The following is a 19,803-nucleotide window of genomic DNA, read 5'->3' on the forward strand; positions in this document are numbered from 1 at the left end:
CAGTTTGTGTCCGAAGAGTTTCGAAAATTTATGAGAAGGAATGGGGTAAGGCATTACACATCCGCCCCGTATCATCCAGCCACAAATGGATTGGCTGAGAGGTTCGTACAAACCTTTAAGAAGGCGATAAAGGCCATGTGCGATGATCAAATTCCACTACAGCATAAGGTGGACAATTTCTCATTAGCCTACCGAAACGCGACACATGCAGTTACCAACCAGACCCCAGCCATGATGTTCTTTAACCGAAGGTTGAGGTCTCGTCTGGACTTGCTCAGACCAAATGTGCGAAGAAATGTTGAGGATAAACAATTCCAGCACATCAATGAGAAGCCGACAAGGAGCTTCAATGTAGGACAACCAGTCTTGGCCCGTGACTACCGAACAGAGAAATGGCAACCTGGAACGATATGCACAAGGCAGGGGCCATTAATGTACACAGTGGATGTCGGGGAGAACATTGTGAGACGCCATGTCGATCAGATCTTAGCGTCACAGGAACGAGTCAACCCCATGTCTCGAGTACCTGGGGATGAGCCCGACATACCGTTAGCATCTACCTCAGAACCAGTAGCAGTGGAAACCGATGAACTACCCGATGAAAAGGGGCCAGAATCGCCTCCGCACCAAGAACAAGAACCTCAGGAAAGGCGCTATCCCGAAAGGATCAGGAAGCCGCCCCAAAGACTGAATCTATAAACGGACTATTGTTGTTTAATGTACATGTTAAAGTGTTAATTGTTATTTGAATATTAGGGGTACTACTAATCTAAAAGGGGAGGAATTGTAGTGTATGTACCTTTAAGACAGAACTACTTTTACAGCTCCTGTATACTGTAGTACCGGCAGTGACCACACCTGTATATAAGCCTTGCGCATGCCTCTGTACCCCCAGTCTTGAGACTACCCTCCTCCAGTAAAGACCTGTTGATTGTTAAGTTACAGCATCCGTGTGGTTATTGAAAAACATCATACTCTCAGAATCACGGATCTAACACCTTTCTGACAGCATAACGCTCCCCTCAACCTGTTGTTGCTAGCGGCAGGCGGTAAGGCAGGGGGCGCCACTCAATATCCGGTCCGGGGCGCTAACGGGGCGTTGCGCACTCGACTGATGTCACAATCTGCCGGCGCAGGAGATCGTGGCGGTAGTGTTTAGCAGCGCCGCCGCAAAATGTCTAGTTAATTTCGCGAGCGGTGCAAACATCGCCACACCCGGGCGCTAGTTGCTTTGCGCCCCATTAGCGCCCTCTTAAGGCGCTAACGAAGGCGCAAACAAATGAATTTTCCCCCCATATCTTTTTTTGTGTGTAAAATTAATGGGAAAAAAACAGATTGGAAAATAACAGTAATGGATCTCGCTTCCATTTTCACCCTAAACAGAGTCTTCCACCTGTGCTGAAAGATGATATTCATGTCTCAGTGACCAGACTCAGGCCACAATACTCAAAATATGAGCTGGATGCATGGGGGTTTGGTTGCAATCTAATCCATCAGCTGGATATATGGGGGCTTTAACAAAATAAGAACATAAGAAACAGGAGCTGGATTAGGCCACTCAGCCCTTCAAGCCTGCTCTGCCTTTTCAATATGATCATGGCTGATCTTCTACCTCAACTCCACCTTCCTGCACTATCCCCATATCCCTTGATTCCCTTAGTATCCAAAAATTTAATGATCTCAGTCTTGAATATACCCAATGACAGCATCCACAGCCCTCTGGGATAGAGAATTCCAAAGATTCACCACCGACTGAGTGAAGAAATTTCTCCTCATCTCAGTCCTAAATGGCCGACCCCTTATTCTGAGACTGTGACCTCTGGTTCTAGACTCCCCAGCCAGGGGAAACATCCTCATTGTATCTACCCTGTCAACCCCCTTAAGAATTTAGATGTTTCAATGAGATCACCTCTCAATCTTCTAAGCTCCAGGAAATATAGGCCTAGTCTACTCAATCTCTCCTCATAGGACAACCCTCTCATCCCAAGAATCAATCTAGTGAACCTTCGTTGCACCGCCTCTAAGGTAACAACAACAACAACTTGTATTTATATAGCGCCTTTAACATAGTAAAATGTCCCAATGCACCTCACAGAAGTATTATAAGACAAAAAATTTAACACCGAGCAACATAAGGACCAAAAGCTTGTTCAAAGAGGTTGGTTTTAAGGAGCGTCTTAAAGGAGGAAAGAGAGGCAGCGAGGCGGAGAGGTTTAGGCAGGGAATTCCAGAGCTTAGGGCCCAGGCAACAGAAGGCACGGCCGCCAATGGTTGAGCGATTATAATCAGGGATGTTCAAGAGGGCAGAACTAGAGGAGCGCAGATATCTCGGGGGGTCGTGGGGCTGGAGGAGATTGCAGAGATAGGGAGGGATGAGGCTATGGAGGGATTTGAAAACAAGGATGAGAATTTTGAAATTGAGGTATTGCTTAACTGGGAGACAATGTAGGTCAGCAAGCACAGGGGTGATGGGCGAACGGGACTTGGTGCGAGTTATGACACAGGCAGCCGAGTTTTGGATTACCTCGAGTTTATGTAGGGTGAAATGTGGGAGGCCAGCCAGGAGTGCATTGGAATAGTCAAGTCTAGAGGTAACAAAGGCATGGATGAGGGTTTCAGCAGCGGATGAGCTGAGGCAAGGGCGGAGACGATTGATGTTACAGAAGTGGAAATAGGCGGTCTTAATTATGATGCAGATATGTGGTCAGAAGCTCATTTCAGGGTCAAATGTGACACCAAGGTTGCAAACAGTGTGGTTCAGCCTCAGACAGATGTTAAGGAGAGGGATGGAGTTAGTAGCTAGGGAACGGAGCAAGTATATCCTTCCTTAGGTAAGGAGATAATACTGTACACAGTACTCCAGGTGTGGTCTCACCAAAGCCCTATATAACTGCAGTAAGACTTCTTTATTCTTATGTACTCCAATCCTTTTGTAATAAAGGCTAACATACCATTTGCTTTCCTAATTGATGGCTGTACCTGCACGTTAACTTTCTGTGATTTGTGTACAAGGACACCCAGGTCCCTCTGAACACCAACATTTCCTATATATATGATATTGTGGCGTTGCCACATTGGGGAAACACTGTGTGCATGTAGATAAACCTGTATAATCCCCTTTTAACTGCTGTATTCCCCTCCCCCCGCAAGGCAGTTGCAAGCTGAGAGGAATAAGGCACGTTCAGACTTGCCTGCTGCTGATAGAAGGAAAACCAATCAGGTTCCAGCAGGTGACCAATCCGTGAGTCATCGCAGGTTCGCGGGCTTCACGAATTCAGTACTGTATTGTGAGAGTTGGAGTAAAGACCTATTTCTTGTAGCTCGCTGTGTTGCCTATTTCTTTACGCGGGAGACCATAGTCCCCCACATTGGTGACCCCGAATGTCGGCGGCCGAAGCCCCCGACTCACACAGCCCTACAGAGGCCAGCAACGACCCGATGGCAACCAGCAGCAGCTTGATGTCGGCCGGCGCCGCGTCCTTGAAGCTCCCCACCTTCTGGGAACACCAAGCACCAGCTTGGTTCGCGCACTCGGAGGCCCAATTCACCCTTCGCAGGGTTCAAGACGATGAAGAAAGGTACCTCCACGTAGTCTCAGCACTAGCAAGCTCTACCGCCGCCGAAGTTCTCGACCTGCTGGGGAACCCACCACAGACCGGCAAGTAATCAACCATTAAGGGCCGCTTGCTGCAGGCATACGGCCTGTCCAAGGAGGAGAGGGCCCGCAGGCTTCTCTCACTACCAGGCCTCGGCGATTCTACCCCGACCCAGTTGATGAGCCGGATGCTTGCGCTCCTGGGCTCCGAACCGCAGTGCTTTTTGTTTCGGGCCCTTTTCCTCAGCCTGCTTCCTCAGCAGGTACAGACTGCCCTCGCGGGGTCCCCGATCACGGACTGCGTACAACTGGCAGCCGCCGCGGACAAAGTTTTTGCCGTTGCCCAACTCGGCTGTGCAGCCGCGAGGCTCCCCGACATCACCGAGCGCGCGCCGCCACGCCAGGCCGCAGAACTATGCCACTACCACGCGCGTTTCGGCCACAAGGCCCAACGCTGCAGAGCACCCTGCTCTTTCGATCAAACCAAGATGGCCGCCCGGCCCAACGCTCCAGCCCCGCGCCGCCGCCTAGGCCCGCTTGACCGCACCCCCGCCGCCACGATGGCCATTGGCACCACAGGTAAACTGCTGTACATAACCGACTCTCTTTCAGGGCGCAGATTCCTTTGCGACACCGGAGCCCAATGCAGCATAATTCCTGCCTCCCAGTTCGACATCCAGGCAGGCTGCAGCGGCCCACCCCTCGTGGCGGCAAATGGCGCAGCCGTCGCTACTTTCGGAAAGCGACGGGCCGAGGTTTGTTTCAACGGCCAGCGATTTACGTGGGATTTCGTGACGGCCTCGGTGGCACATCCTTTGCTGGGCGCCGATTTTCTTTGCGCCCACGGACTCCTGGTCGACGTCCGCGACAGGCGCCTGATCGACGCAGCAACTTTCGCTTCACTGGCCTGCCAGCAGAGCAACAGCCCGGCCCTCGTTGGGTCCTGCTCCGCCCCGGCGCATGACGACTACGCCCGCCTACTCACAGATTTCCCGAGGCTCACACAACCGACCTTCTCAGCCGCGGCAGCCAAGCATGGGGTCGAGCACCACATCGCCACTACGGGACCACCAGTGTTTGCTCGAGCCAGACGCCTGGACCCAGCCAAGATGGTGGTGGCCAAGGAAGAATTCGCCACGATGGAAAAACTGGGCATCATCCGCCGCTCGAACAACCCTTGGTCGTCCCCCCTCCATATTGTGCCCAAGCCGGGCGGTGGCTGGCGCCCCTGCGGTGACTACAGACGGCTCAACGATGCCACCACGCCTGATAGATACCCCATTCCGCACATCCAAGACTTCTCGGCACACCTAGCAGGAAAGTCCGTCTTTTCCAAGGTCGACCTGATTCGCGGCTACCATCAGGTCCCCGTCCACCACGCAGACGTCCAGAAGACGGCGGTCATCACCCCCTTCGGACTGTTCGAGTTCCTGCGCATGCCCTTCGGGCTTAAGAACGCCACACAGGCCTTCCAACGGCTCATGGACTCCGTCCTACGGGACCTGAGCTTCCTGTTCGTCTATCTGGATGATATCCTCGTGGCCAGTACCAGCAAGGCCAAGCACATCGCGCATTTGCGCTCCCTTTTCCAGCGCCTCAGCCAACACGGGCTAATCATCAACCCGGCCAAATGCCAGTTCGGAGCAGCCCAAATTGACTTTCTCGGCCACAGAATCTCGCCAAGGGGAGCCATTCCCCTACCTTCCAAGGTGCAGGCGGTGGCGGACTTTCCCCAGCCCACCTCGGTTAAGGCGCTGCAGGAATTTTTGGGGATGGTCAATTTCTATCATCGGTTCGTGCCCAAGGCCGCCGCACTCATGCGCCCCCTCTACGAAGCCACCAAGGGCAAAATGGGCAAAGAGCAACTCACCTGGTCCAGCGAGATGGCGACAGCCTTCCACCAGACCAAAAGCGCCTTGGCCAATGCCACACTACTGGCCCACCCCATCCCGGGCGCCAAGACCGCCCTCACCACGGATGCCTCGGATTACGCCGTCGGCGCCGTCCAGCAACAGTGGGTCGAAGGCGCGTGGCAGCCATTGGCATTTTTCAGCCGACAGCTGCGCAAGAACGAGCAGGCTTACAGCACGTTCGACAGAGAGCTCCTGGCCCTGTTCCTGGCAATCCGGCACTTCCGTTTCCTTCTGGAAGGCCGGCCGTTCACCGCATTCGTGGACCACAAGCCGCTCACTTTCGCCATGGCCAAAGTAACCGAACCCTGATCCGCGCGCCAACAGCGCCAACTCAACTTCATCTCAGAGTTCACCACGGACATCCGCCACGTCGCCGGCAAGGATAATTTGGTGGCCGACTGCCTCTCAAGACCCTCGCTCCACGCAGTGCACCTGGGCGTCGACTACGCCAGCATGGCGAGAGACCAGGCTGCCGACGCAGAGATCCAGGCCCTCAGGACGTCAACTACTAGTCTCACCCTGGCCGACATCCACTTCTACGCAGCCGGCACAACCCTCCTGTGCGACGTCTCAGTCCCTTCGCCTAGGCCAGTCGTTCCATCCGCCTGGCGCAAGCGAGTTTTCGACATCATCCACGGCCTCTCACATCCAGGGATGCGTGCGTCTCAGAAACTTATGTCCGCCAAGTTTGTCTGGCCTGGACTCCACAAGGATGTGAGAGACTGGACTAACACATGCGTGCCGTGTCAGCGCGCTAAGGTCCAGCAGCACACCAAGGCGCCATTGGAGTGTTTCCCGGTGCCCGAGAGGCGTTTCGACCACGTCCACGTCGATCTGGTAGGCCCCTTGCCGCCGTCGCACGGTTTTACACACCTGCTCACGATCGTCGACCGCACCACCAGATGGCCCGAGGTGGTTCCCCTCGCCTCCACCACCACGACCGACGTCGCGCGAGCATTCGTCTCAACATGGGTGGCCCGGTTCGGCGCGCCGACCGACATATCCTCGGACAGAGGCCCCCCAGTTCACCTCCCACTTGTGGAATGCCATCATCACCGGCCTCGGCACCAAGTTGCACAGGACAACAGCCTACCACCCGCAGGCCAACGGGCTCTGCGAGCGCTTTCATCGTTCTTTGAAAGCCTCTCTCCGCGCCAGCCTGGTCGATACCAGCTGGATCGACAAACTACCCTGGGTTCTCCTGTGATTGCGTACCGCGCCCAAAGAGGACCTCCGCGCCTCTGTGGCCGAGATGGTCTACGGCCAACCGCTCAGAGTACCAGGCGACTTCCTTCCCCTGACAACGGAGCCGTGGTCGGCCGCCAGACAGCTTTCCCTGCACCAGGACGCGGCCCAGCAATTCCGTCCAGTGCCCACTTCACAACACGGCCCGCAGCCGTCCTACGTGCCTCGAGACTTACGACATGCGGAGTTCGTCTTCGTGCGCCGGGACGCACACAGAGGCCCGCTGCAGGCACCATACACCGGCCCCTTCCCAGTATTGGAGACAGGGGACAAAGTTTTTCTTATCGATGTCGGCGGGAAGCCGGACCTTATTTCAGTAGACCGCCTCAAACCGGCGCACCTGGACCTCAGCTTCCCGTTTCGGCCGGCTCTTCCCCCACGGCGGGGCAGACCTCCCGCATTGGCGGCGGCCCCACAAGAGGACCAAGACACGCCAGAACCTTACTTCCCGGCCGCCGCCCCACCTTCGCCGGCAGCCCGTCCAGCCAGCCCACCGGCAGACCAGCCGACGAGTCAACCGGCCGACCTCCCAGACAGCCCTCCTCACACACCAGATGGCTACTACAGCCACTACGGCCGCTTGGTCAAACCTCCGCAGAGACTGACTTTTACAGTTAACGGGGATTCTGGGGGGGCGTATTGGGGAAACACTGTGTGTATGTAGATAAACCTGTATAATCCCCTTTTAACTGCTGTATTCCCCTCCCCCCGCAAGACAGTTGCAAGCTGAGAGGAATAAGGCACGTTCAGACTTGCCTGCTGCTGATAGAAGGAAAACCAATCAGGTTCCAGCAGGTGACCAATCCGTGAGTCATCACAGGTTCGCGGGCTTCATGAATTCAGTACTGTATTGTGAGAGTTGGAGTAAAGACCTATTTCTTGTAGCTCGCTGTGTTGCCTATTTCTTTACGCGGGAAACCGTAGTCCCCCACAATATATGAGGCAGCATGGTGGAGAGAGAAACAGAGTTAACGTTTCAGGTCGATGACCCTTCGTCAGAATTGGATCTGTTCTGACGAAAGGTCGACCTGAAACATTAACACTGTTTCTCTCTCCACGATGCTGCCTGACCTGCTTAGAGTTTCCAGCATTTTCTGTTGTTGTTTCAGATTTCCAGCATCCGCAGTATTTTGCTATTGTGTGATAGATGAGGGTTTGGTATAAATATAAACAGAGCTTTGAAATGGTGAGAGGAATAATAAACAGTGCAACTAAAGCAACATCATTAGATAGAAAACCCAACTCTTGTGTTCCAAAGAAAGTGACAACCAGGGAATTGTGTGCAAATAAAACAAATCTTTATGGAATAAAGTAGCAGAGTACAGAACTTGCACTTGTACATGCCTCAGCGTGGCTCAGCAGCAACACTTTCACCTCTTGTGTGCGAAGCTCCACTCCAGAGACTTGAGCATATGTTCTAGGTTGACATTCCAGTGCAGTACTGAGGGAGTGCTGCATTGTCAGAGATGCCATCTTTAAGATGATATTAAACCGAGGCCCTGTCTGCCTGATCAGTTGAACGTATTTGAAGAGAAGCAGGGGAGTTCTCCCAGTTTCCTGGCCAACTTTTATCCTTCACCCAACACCACCAAAACAGATCAATTGGTCATTTATCTCATTGCTGTTAATGGGATCTTGCTGTGCGCAGATTGGTTATCGTGTATGCCTGCATAACAACAGTGACTACACTTCAAAAGTATGACATTGGCTGTAAAGCACTTTGAGACATCCTGAGGATGTGAGAGATGCTTTAGAAATGCAAGTCCTTTCTTTCTAGAGTCCAGATTGCAGGAAAAGTGACGTTTGTGTACTGGATCTACACTATTAGAGGGTACTACAGCCTCTTATCCCGGTGGAAGAATTGATAAGACGGACAGTTTTGGCAATGCAAGTGCAGGGAGCTGTCTCATAGATATTGCTCTCCCATGATCTCAATCACAGAACACTAAATAAAAACACCTTAAGGAAGTCAGGTTACTGTAGAACATGGACAAACTGTAAGGATTGAACTATTTCATTAGCATTTACACATCATCAGCTCTTTTGCAAAAGACACAAATGCATTCTCTAGTAGATATCTCTATTAGATCATCTGTCATTGTAAAGCAAACCACCATGTTTTCAATGAGATGGAACGTATGTTTGCTGTGTTTGGCAGGTTTATATCTCTAAGACACCACCTGAGGCAAAGTGAAGACATCGTGTTAAAATGGTTCTTGCCTTGTGGATCTTGCTCCCCATGCGCTGAGGATCTGAGGGCCCTTTCATATGACGTTAGGTTGAGGCCTCTTTTTGCGCTCATGTTTAATCAAGCTGATTTCTTTGTCTGAACATACCTGCCCGCATTTTTCACAAAGCCCAGGTCAGCCAGAGCCACGGAGCAAATTTCACAGCAGAAACAGTCCGGGTGCCAATTATTATTCATTGCTTTGATGACACGGCCAATTATGAATTCCCCTGGATGGGCAGAAGAAAACAAAATGGAAATGAAACACTAAACAAGCAATATTTCTGCTCAGTGTCAGTCCTTCTCTAACAGGCAGTGCTGAACAGGTGTGGAGCAGAGAATGCAGAGGTGCCTAACAAACCTGAGTGTTTCCTAACTAACTGGAAACATCCATCCCAAAAGGAACTTGGAGAAAGTTCATCTGTAAGAAAGGTGGAAAAATACTTTCCAATTTTGCAGTAAAATCATTTGCATTTTCAGTGAACTTGGGAATATTAGACTTGCATTTTGCAAAACCCATTCATCTGTGAATGAAAGTAGGATTGTGCAGTGGTCTAACCTACAAAGTACAGATGTTAGAACCATGAGCTGTTTCTGTTCCCCATGATCCATTGGTCTGCTGATGCTGGGTGGGATGTTTGGATGCTTAAGTAGTTATTTTCTTCCCATCAGAGATTGGGATTGCAGGATAGTCCAATAGACATAATCAAGTTAGTGAAACCTGTAAATTACGGACATCTCAGGGACTGACAGAAGGTGTCCTTATTTTCAAAATGGTCATTGTAAGTACTGGCAGTGGCTGCAGTGAGGATTCAACCCCAATACAGGCAGGGACAGGGACAGGGGCTGTGGGGGATTCAAACCCCCGACACAGGCAGGGACAGGAGCTGTGGGGGATTCAAAACCCCGACACAGGCAGGGACAGGGACAGGGGCTGTGGGGGATTCAGACCTAATACAGGCAGGGACAGGGACAGGGACTGTGGGGGATTCAAACCCCCGACACAGGCAAGGACAGGGGCTGTGGGGGATTCAAACCCCCGATACAGGCAGGGACAGGGACAGGGGCTGTGGGGGATTCAAACCCTCGACACAGGCAGGGACAGGGGCTGTGGGGGATTCAACCCCAATACAGGCAGGGACAGGGACAGGGGCTGTGGGGGATTCAAACCCCCGATACAGGCAAGGACAGGGGCTGTGGGGGATTTAAACCCCCGATACAGGCAGGGACAGGGGCTGTGGGGGATTCAAACCCCCGACACAGGCAGGGACAGGAGCAATGGGCGATTCAGACCTAATACAGGCAGGGACAGGGACAGGGACTGTGGGGGATTCAAACCCCCGATACAGGCAGGGACAGGGGCTGTGGGGGATTCAAACCCCCGACACAGGCAAGGACAGGGGCTGTGGGGGATTCAGACCCAATACAGGCAAGGACAGGGACTGTGGGGGATTCAGACCCTCGACACAGGCAGGGACAGGGGCCGTGAGGGATTCAAACCCCCGACACAGGCAAGGACAGGGGCTGTGGGGGATTCAGACCCAATACAGGCAAGGACAGGGACAGGGGCTGTGGGGGATTCAAACCCAATACAGGCAGGGACAGGGACAGGGGCTGTGGGGGATTCAAACCCCCGACACAGGCAAGGACAGGGGCTGTGGGGGATTCAAACCCCCGATACAGGCAAGGACAGGGACTGTGGGGGATTCAAACCCCCGACACAGGCAGGGACAGGAGCAATGGGCGATTCAGACCTAATACAGGCAGGGACAGGGACAGGGACAGGGACTGTGGGGGATTCAAACCCCCGACACAGGCAGGGACAGGAGCAATGGGCGATTCAGACCTAATACAGGCAGGGACAGGGACAGGGACTGTGGGGGATTCAAACCCCCGATACAGGCAGGGACAGGGGCTGTGGGGGATTCAAACCCCCGACACAGGCAAGGACAGGGGCTGTGGGGGATTCAAACCCAATACAGGCAGGGACAGGGACAGGGGCTGTGAGGGATTCAAACCCCCGACACAGGCAAGGACAGGGACTGTGGGGGATTCAGACCCTCGACACAGGCAGGGACAGGGGCCGTGGGGGATTCAGACCCTCGACACAGGCAGGGACAGGGGCTGTGGGGGATTCAGACCCTCGACACAGGCAGGGACAGGGGCCGTGGGGGATTCAGACCCTCGACACAGGCAGGGACAGGGGCTGTGGGGGGGGGGGGGACTCAGACCCTCGACACAGGCAGGGACAGGGGCTGTGGGGGATTCAGACCCTCGACACAGGCAGGGACAGGGGCCGTGAGGGATTCAAACCCTCGACACAGGCAGGGGCAGGGGCCGTGGGGGATTCAGACCCTCGACACAGGCAGGGACAGGGGCCGTGGGGGATTCAGACCCTCGACACAGGCAGGGACAGGGGCTGTGGGGGATTCAGACCCTCGACACAGGCAGGGACAGGGGCCGTGGGGGATTCAAACACAATACAGGCAGGGGCAGGGGCTGTGGGGGATTCAGACCCTCGACACAGGCAGGGACAGGGGCCGTGGGGGATTCAAACCCCCGATACAGGCAGGGACAGGGGCCGTGGGGGGGGACTCAGACCCTCGACACAGGCAGGGACAGAGGCAGTGTGGGGGGGACTCAGACCCTCGACACAGGCAGGGACAGAGGCTGTGGGGGATTCAAACCCCCGATACAGGCAAGGACAGGGACTGTGGGGGATTCAAACCCCCGACACAGGCAGGGACAGGAGCAATGGGCGATTCAGACCTAATACAGGCAGGGACAGGGACAGGGGCTGTGGGGGATTCAAACCCCCGACACAGGCAAGGACAGGGGCTGTGGGGGATTCAAACCCAATACAGGCAGGGACAGGGACAGGGGCTGTGAGGGATTCAAACCCCCGACACAGGCAAGGACAGGGACTGTGGGGGATTCAGACCCTCGACACAGGCAGGGACAGGGGCCGTGGGGGATTCAGACCCTCGACACAGGCAGGGACAGGGGCTGTGGGAGATTCAGACCCTCGACACAGGCAGGGACAGGGGCCGTGGGAGATTCAGACCCTCGACACAGGCAGGGACAGGGGCTGTGGGGGATTCAGACCCTCGACACAGGCAGGGACAGGGGCCGTGGGGGATTCAGACCCTCGACACAGGCAGGGACAGGGGCTGTGGGGGGGGGGGGACTCAGACCCTCGACACAGGCAGGGACAGGGGCTGTGGGGGATTCAGACCCTCGACACAGGCAGGGACAGGGGCCGTGAGGGATTCAAACCCTCGACACAGGCAGGGGCAGGGGCCGTGGGGGATTCAGACCCTCGACACAGGCAGGGACAGGGGCTGTGGGGGATTCAGACCCTCGACACAGGCAGGGACAGGGGCCGTGGGGGATTCAAACACAATACAGGCAGGGGCAGGGGCTGTGGGGGATTCAGACCCTCGACACAGGCAGGGACAGGGGCCGTGGGGGATTCAAACACAATACAGGCAGGGACAGGGGCTGTGGGGGGAATTCAGACCCTCGACACAGGCAGGGACAGGGGCCGTGGGGGATTCAAACCCCCGATACAGGCAGGGACAGGGGCCGTGGGGGGGGACTCAGACCCTCGACACAGGCAGGGACAGAGGCAGTGTGGGGGGGACTCAGACCCTCGACACAGGCAGGGACAGAGGCTGTGGGGGATTCAAACCCCCGATACAGGCAGGGTCCAGGGCTGTGGGGGGTTTCAGACCCTCGACACAGGCAGGGACAGGGGCCGTGGGGGATTCAAACCCAATACAGGCAGGGACAGGGGCTGTGGGAGATTCAGACCCCCAACACAGGCAGTGACAGGGGCTGTGGGGGATTCAAACGCAATACAGGCAGGGACAGGGGCCATGGGGGATTCAGACCCTCGACACAGGCAGGGACAGGGGCTGTGCGGGATTCAAACCCCCGACACAGGCAGGGACAGGGGCCGTGGGGGATTCAGACCACCGACACAGGCAGTGACAGGGGCTGTGGGGGATTCAAACGCAATACAGGCAGGGACAGGGGCCGTGGGGGATTCAGACCTTCGACACAGGCAGGGACAGGGGCTGTGGGGGGGGGGATTCAAACCCAATACAGGCAGGGACATGGGCTGTGGGGGATTCAGACCCTCGACACAGACAGGGACAGGGGCTGCAGGGGATTCAAACCCCCGACACAGGCAGGAACAGGGGCTGTGGGGGATTCAGACCCCTGACACAGGCAGGGACAGGGGCTGTGGGGGATTCAGACCCTCGACACAGGCAGGGACAGGGGCCGTGGGGCATTCAGACCCCCAGTACAGGCAGTGACAGGGGCTGTGGGGGATTCAGACCCAATACAGGCAGTGACAGGGGCCGTGGGGGATTCAGACCCTCGACACAGGCAGGGACAGGGGCTGTGGGGGATTCAGACCCCTGACACAGGCAGGGACAGGGGCTGTGGGGGATTCAGACCCTCGACACAGGCAGGGACAGGGGCCGTGGGGGATTCAGACCCCCAGTACAGGCAGTGACAGGGGCTGTGGGGGATTCAGACCCAATACAGGCAGTGACAGGGGCCGTGGGGGATTCAGACCCTCGACACAGGTAGGGACAGGGGCCGTGGAGGTTTCAGACCCCCAACACAGGCAGGGACAGGGGCCATGGGGGATTCAGACCCAATACAGGCAGTGACGGGGCCGTGGGGGATTCAGACCCCCAACACAGGCAGGGACAGGGGCCATGGGGGATTCAGACCCTCGGGGACCAGGAGGGTCAAAAAAGAATCCAGTAACAATCCATCACTCGTCACGATCTTCAGACTCAGACAGTAAGTACTTTAAACATTTTAAAGTGTGTCGTCAGGCTGTGTCCTGTGTTTAAAAGGGCTTTTTACATTGAAGACCGCCCATAGTTTGTAATTTGCGAGTCTCTTGTATCTATTACAGTGCAAGTTATTTGGGACCGTCCATAAGTTTTTTGGGTGTGTCTGTTAGTACAGGTTTCACTGTATATATGTGTAAAGGCTGGGACTGAACGAGGTCCTATTTTGGGATGTCCTTTCAGCAGGATCAGGGGTCACTGAGCAATAATCAAAAACATAGAAACATAGAAGATAGGAGCAGGAGTAGGCCATTCGGCCCTTCGAGCCTGCTCCGCCATTCAACGAGATCATGGCTGATCATCCAAACCCTAGCACCCGGTCCCTACACCGACAGCCATCCCACCCAAGCCCTACCCCAGTAACCCCGTAACCCCACGTATTTAATCCCCCCTAACACTAAGGGCCAATTTTTATCATGGCCAATCATCCTAACCCGCACATCTTTGGACAAAACAAAACCAGTTTTACTCCTCTCTTGCTGGAGAAGCAGAGGAGAATTGTTGCACCCCACCCTGACACTGGCCAACCGAGCATAGCCCAGGGACCAGTCCTGGGATCTTCCTTTGCTGAATGGCTCAGCACCAAACCACAGGGTCCGTTAATCCACTTACCCAGGGTATGTAAGAGTGAGAAACTAGAAAAAGAATAGGATTAACAATATCAAATAATCAGCTAGGTAAGGGGCGGAGATAATGAATGACATGAGCAGTGCTGAATAAACTAACACACACACACACGCACATACATACAGATATACATACACACATGCACATACACACACATGTGCACATGCATACAAGCAGACACGGACACACCCAACACATGCAGACACGCATGCACACACATGCCCATGCACCCACATGCATCTAAATACACACGCACATACTCACAAACATACACATACATGCACAGTCATACAACCTCACATGCACACACACAAACATGCGCAAAAACACACGCACACAGACTGACAAGGACACGTACGTACACACACACAATGACCTAGATGACTCAAACACTTGGAATGCCCCAATACTTCATTCTTACCGCATTGTCCACAGCAAGGTGCGAAGAGCATCTGGAAGTCATGTTCACAGTATTTCCTGCCTTCAAACTGAGACAAAGGAGATGAACATCAGCAGCTACACTGTATCATTGGTTAAATGAGACTGAAAGGCAAAACTCACAGCCTGCAATTGGTCTCTGAAACACTGAACGCATGAACATCAGCGAGATACTGAGTTAGTATATTTGCAAAGAGATGTGTGTGTGTGTGTGACTGGGCCACCCACAGTGCCTGTGGGACTCGTATCTATGAGGGTAGGGTCTGTGGGAGTAGGGTCAGTGGGTGGAGGGTTAGTGGTTGGAGGGTCTGAGGGTGGAGGGTCAGTGGGTGGAGGGTCTGAGGGTGGAGAGTCTGAGGGTGGAGAGTCTGAGGGTGGAGAGTCTGAGGGTGGAGAGTCTGTGGGTGGAGGGTCTGTGGGTGGAGGGTCTGAGGGAGTAGAGTCTGAGGGTGGAGGGGTCTGAGGGTGGAAGGTCTGAGGATGGAGGGGTCTGAGATTGGAGGGGTCTGAGGGTGGAGGATCTGAGGGTGGAGGGTCAGTGGGTGGAGGGGTTGGAGGGGTCAGAGGGTGGAGGGGTCTGAGATTGGAGGGGTCTGAGGGTGGAGGGTCTGAGGGTGGAGGGTCTGAGGATGGAGGGTCTGAGGGTGGAGGGTCTGAGGGTGGAGGGTCTGAGGGAGTAGAGTCTGAGGGTGGAGGGGTCTGAGGGTGGAAGGTCTGAGGATGGAGGGGTCTGAGATTGGAGGGGTCTGAGGGTGGAGGGTCTGAGGGTGGAGGGTCAGTGGGTGGAGGGTCAGTGGGTGGAGGGGTTGGAGGTTGGAGGGGTCAGAGGGTGGAGGGGTCTGAGATTGGAGGGGTCTGAGGGTGGAGGGTCTGAGGGTGGAGGGTCTGAGGGTGGAGGGTCTGAGGGTGGAGGGTCTGAGGGTGGAGGGTCTGAGGGTGGAGGGTCTGAGGATGGAGGGTCTGAGGGTGGAGGGTCTGAGGGTGGAGGGTCTGAGGGTGGAGGATCTGAGTGAGGCGGGTCTGAGGAAGTAGGGTCTGAGGGTGGAGGGTCTGAGGGTGCAAGGTCTGAGGGTGGAGGATCTGAGGGTGGAGGGTCTGAGGGAGGAAGGTCTGAGGGAGGAGGGTCTGAGGGTGCAATGTCTGAGGGTGGAGGGTTTGAGGGTGCAAGGTCTGAGGGTGGAGGATCTGAGGGTGGACGGTCTGAGGGAGGAGGGTCTGAGGGTGGAGGGTCTGAGGGTGGAAGGTCTGAGGGAGGAGGGTCTGAGGGTGCAAGGTCTGAGGGTGAGCGGTCTGAGGGTGGAGGATCTGAGGGTGGAGGGTCTGAGGGTGGAGGGATCTGACGTTGGAGGGTCTGAGGGTGGAGGGGTCTGAGGGTGGAGAGTCTGAGGGTGGAGGGTCTGTGGGTGGAGGGTCAGTGGTTGGAGGGTCAGTGGGTGGAGGGTCAGTGGGTGGAGGGTCTGAGGTTGGAGGGTCTGAGGGTGGAGGGGTCTGAGGGTGGACAGTCTGAGGGTGGAGGGTCTGAGGGAGGAGGGTCTGAGGCAGGAGGGTCTGAGGGTGGTGGGTCTGAGGTTCTGAAGGAGTGTGAGTGAAGGATGTTGGGCCTGCAGATCGCTGTTTCTTAAACTACATCCGGAATGGAACATGATCTGCCGCTCCTGACATTAAATGGCAGCTGCCAGGCGTGCCCTTGTCTTCTGAAGGACAGATGGGTAAGAATGACGGGCATGACGAAGGTTCAGGGACGCACAGCATTTAACGGGCGCACTCATGCAGCTGGTCATTGCAGGAGAGGTTCGGCCAGGCGACCCCCCCGCCTTTCACCCATTGCACAGTGCCTGTCTAATCACTGCCCGACCCTGGGTGGGTAGGCCGGTCTATCTTTAGATGGTGTGACTAAGCCACCAATGCCCAGTGCCCCTAACACCAGGCAGAGTCCTGAACTCAAGTCCAACATTACAACAGTGACTAAACAGGACAATAGATTTTTAAGCACAACAGTGGCCGTTTCCCATAGCGAGGAGCATCCTGAGGGAGCTGGTACACATCAGCAGAGTCTGTGGCTCAGTGGGTAGCCCCCTCGCCTCTGAGTCAGAAGGTTCTGGGTTCAAATCTAGGCTGACACTCCCAGTGCAGTGCTGAGGGAATGCTGCACTGTCAGAGGTGCCGTCTTTCGGATGAGACGTTAAACTGACGTCCCATCTGCTCTCTCAGGTGGACGTAAAAGATCCCATGGCACTATTTCGAAGAAGAGCAGCGGAGTTATCCCCAGTGTCCTGGCCAATATTTCATCCCTCAATCAACATAACTGGTCATTACCACATTGCTGTTTGTGGGAGCTTGCTGTGCGTGAATTGGCTGCCGCGTTTCCTACATTACAACAGTGACCACACTTCAAAAGTACTTCATTGGCTGTAAAGCGCTTTGGGACGTCCTGAGCTCGTGCGTGGTGCAGTAGAAATGCAAGTTCGTTGGTTCACTGAGAGCGCAGGCTAAGGCAAAGGATGGGCTACTCTTACCTCGTAAAAAACTCCTCCTGGAAACTGCCGGAAGCACTGGGCACAGACGAAGCACTTCTCGTGGTACAGCTCTCCGTTACTATTCACAATCCGCTCGGAAGGGTCGAAGTGCGAGCGGCAGTGCTCACAGGTCGCATTCGCCAGCGCGTCCGCCATGTTACTACAATGAGAATGGGGGTGGGGGTGGGAGAGAGGAGAGAGGTGACCAGTTAGTCCGTGGCAGAGATCAGCTCCGGGAGAGCAGTGCGATGCATCTGGGACAACCCAGAAACCTATCCCTGGCACGGAATCGTGGAACGCGGCAGTCTGGCGTGGTGCCACGACGTCAATCAGCAGCAGACTTTCACTTGCACCTTTCACTTGCACCGAGCCAGACTCTCAGAAGTGGTCCGGTGATGGTGAGCATGGCTCAGCAATTAGGTTAACAGTTTAACTAATCAGCAGCTCTTTCCCCCGCCACCGTTCAGCACTCTCGGACAGACTTGCCATGTGCTTATGAAAGCTGCTTTGTGAGGGGCGCCCAGCTGCCAGGCATTGGGCCTCATAAACGTACAGCCCACGGCAACACTGCCAAACCCTGCTCTTAATCTCGAAGCTGAGGAGCCTGCCACAGGACTCCTGATAAAGAAATCTCTGTGCTGCTGTTTGTTTTGGCTTTTTAAGCAAGGCCTTTGAGCACGCGCACTTCCAAAAGCCCCGCACTCTGCATTCCCCCCTACCCCGACCCATTCCCTTCCCCATCACCGTACTTCTGTTCTCCACCTGCCAACCAACCCAACCCATTCCTTTCATCTGCCAATCTGCCCTCTCATTACCCTTTACCCCTACTTTTGACCCTTTGCCTGACTGTATTTGAGACTTATGTCAAACTGAGATGAAGGGCCAAGCCTCTTCCCTTCCCCCCAGTGCTGGACAGCACCAAGTTTGATAGGAGTAAGACCGACACAAATCTGTTCCCCTGCCACCGATTCCATCCCTCTCCCTGGTCACTGTCTCAGGCTGAACCAGTCCGTTCACAGCGTCAGCGTCCTATTTGACCCTGAGATGAGCTTCCGACCCCATATCCTCGCCATCACCAAGACCACCTACTTCCACCTCTGTAACATTGCCCGACTCCACCCCTGCCTCAGCTCATTTGCTGCTGGAACGCTCATCCGTGCCTTTCGTTACCTCTAGACTCGACTATTCCAACACTCTCCTGGCCGGCCTCCCACCTTAGAACATAAGAAATAGGAGCAGGAATAGGCCACTTGGCCCCTCGAGCCTGCTCCGCCATTCAATAACATCATGGCTGATCTTGGGCTCAAAGCCACTTCCCCGCCCGCTCCCCATAACCCTTCACTCCCTTATCTTGCAAAAATCTGTCTATCTCCATGTATTTAATGACCCAGCCTCCACGGCTCTCTGGGGCAACTGCCATAAGGATCTCATCCAAAACTCTGCTGCCCATGTCCTAACATGCATCAAGTCCTGTTCACCCATCACCCCTGTGCTCGCTGACCTACATTGGCTCCCGGTTCAGCAACGCCTCAGTTTTAAAATTCTCATCTTTGTTTTCAAATCCCTCCATGGCCTCGCCCCTCCCTATCTCTGTTAGTCCTCCAGCCTCCAACCCTCCTTTCCTCCAATTCTGGCCTCTTGCACATCCCCAACTCCCTTTGCTCCACCATTGGCGGCCGTGCCTTCAGCTGCCAAGGCCCTAAGCTCTGGAGTTCACACCCTAAACCTCACCACCTTTCTCCTCCTTTAAGACGCTCCTTAAAGCCTATCTCTCTGACTAAGCTTTTGGGCATCTGCCCTGATATCTCGTTATGTGGCTCGGTGTGAAATGTTGCGTGATTGCACCCGTGTGAAACGTCTTGGGACATTTTCGTACATTAAAGGCGCTCTATAAATGCAAGTGGTAAACTAAGATGTGGGTCAGGTGAAGCTGATTGACAATAGTCTGCAATTTGAGGCTGAGACTGAGCAACACTTGTGTACAGTTATCACATCTTTAAAAACATGTTTGAGTGCGGACTGTGACAGCGGCAGGGCTGTGGTCTTAGCGCGGAGAGATGGTCCCCTCAGTCCCAGCGCGGCGGGTCGGGAGGTCAGTCCCAGTGCGGAGGGTCAGTCCCCTCGGTCCCAGTGCGGAGGGTCAGTTTCCATGCGCCTGATGGGAGGGACTCTCAGCAGTATTGACGACAGCACATTTTTTTCTGAATATTTTTTTTAAAACTGTAAACAGGATGCTGGGAGTAATGGAATGTCGGAACGTTTGCTCAAAGCTGGAGGAAATCAGGGAGACGCGATTCTGCAGAGAGTCCACTGAAATCACAGCACACACTCTCATCAGAGTCAGACACACCCAGTGACACACCGTGTC

The 19,803-nt window shown here is 54.8% G+C and overlaps 1 protein-coding gene across 1 annotated transcript; it reads right to left on the reverse strand.

Moving 5' to 3' along the window:
- Positions 1 to 8,029: 8,029 nt before the first annotated feature.
- Positions 8,030 to 18,046, reverse strand: LOC147116082 (LIM and senescent cell antigen-like-containing domain protein 2). Its single transcript, XM_085989496.1, has 3 exons — positions 17,436 to 18,046; positions 14,903 to 14,969; positions 8,030 to 9,210 (listed from the first exon to the last, which is right to left on the reverse strand). Exons 1-3 carry the CDS (start codon positions 17,589 to 17,591, stop codon positions 9,062 to 9,064), a joined length of 372 nt encoding a protein of 123 aa, XP_085845622.1. The 5' UTR covers positions 17,592 to 18,046; the 3' UTR covers positions 8,030 to 9,061.
- Positions 18,047 to 19,803: the final 1,757 nt, after the last annotated feature.

This window comes from Somniosus microcephalus, chromosome 6 (genome assembly GCF_052327205.1).
Source record: "Somniosus microcephalus isolate GS21.2 chromosome 6, FLI_Smic_1.0, whole genome shotgun sequence".
Taxonomy (NCBI): Eukaryota; Metazoa; Chordata; class Chondrichthyes; order Squaliformes; family Somniosidae; genus Somniosus; species Somniosus microcephalus.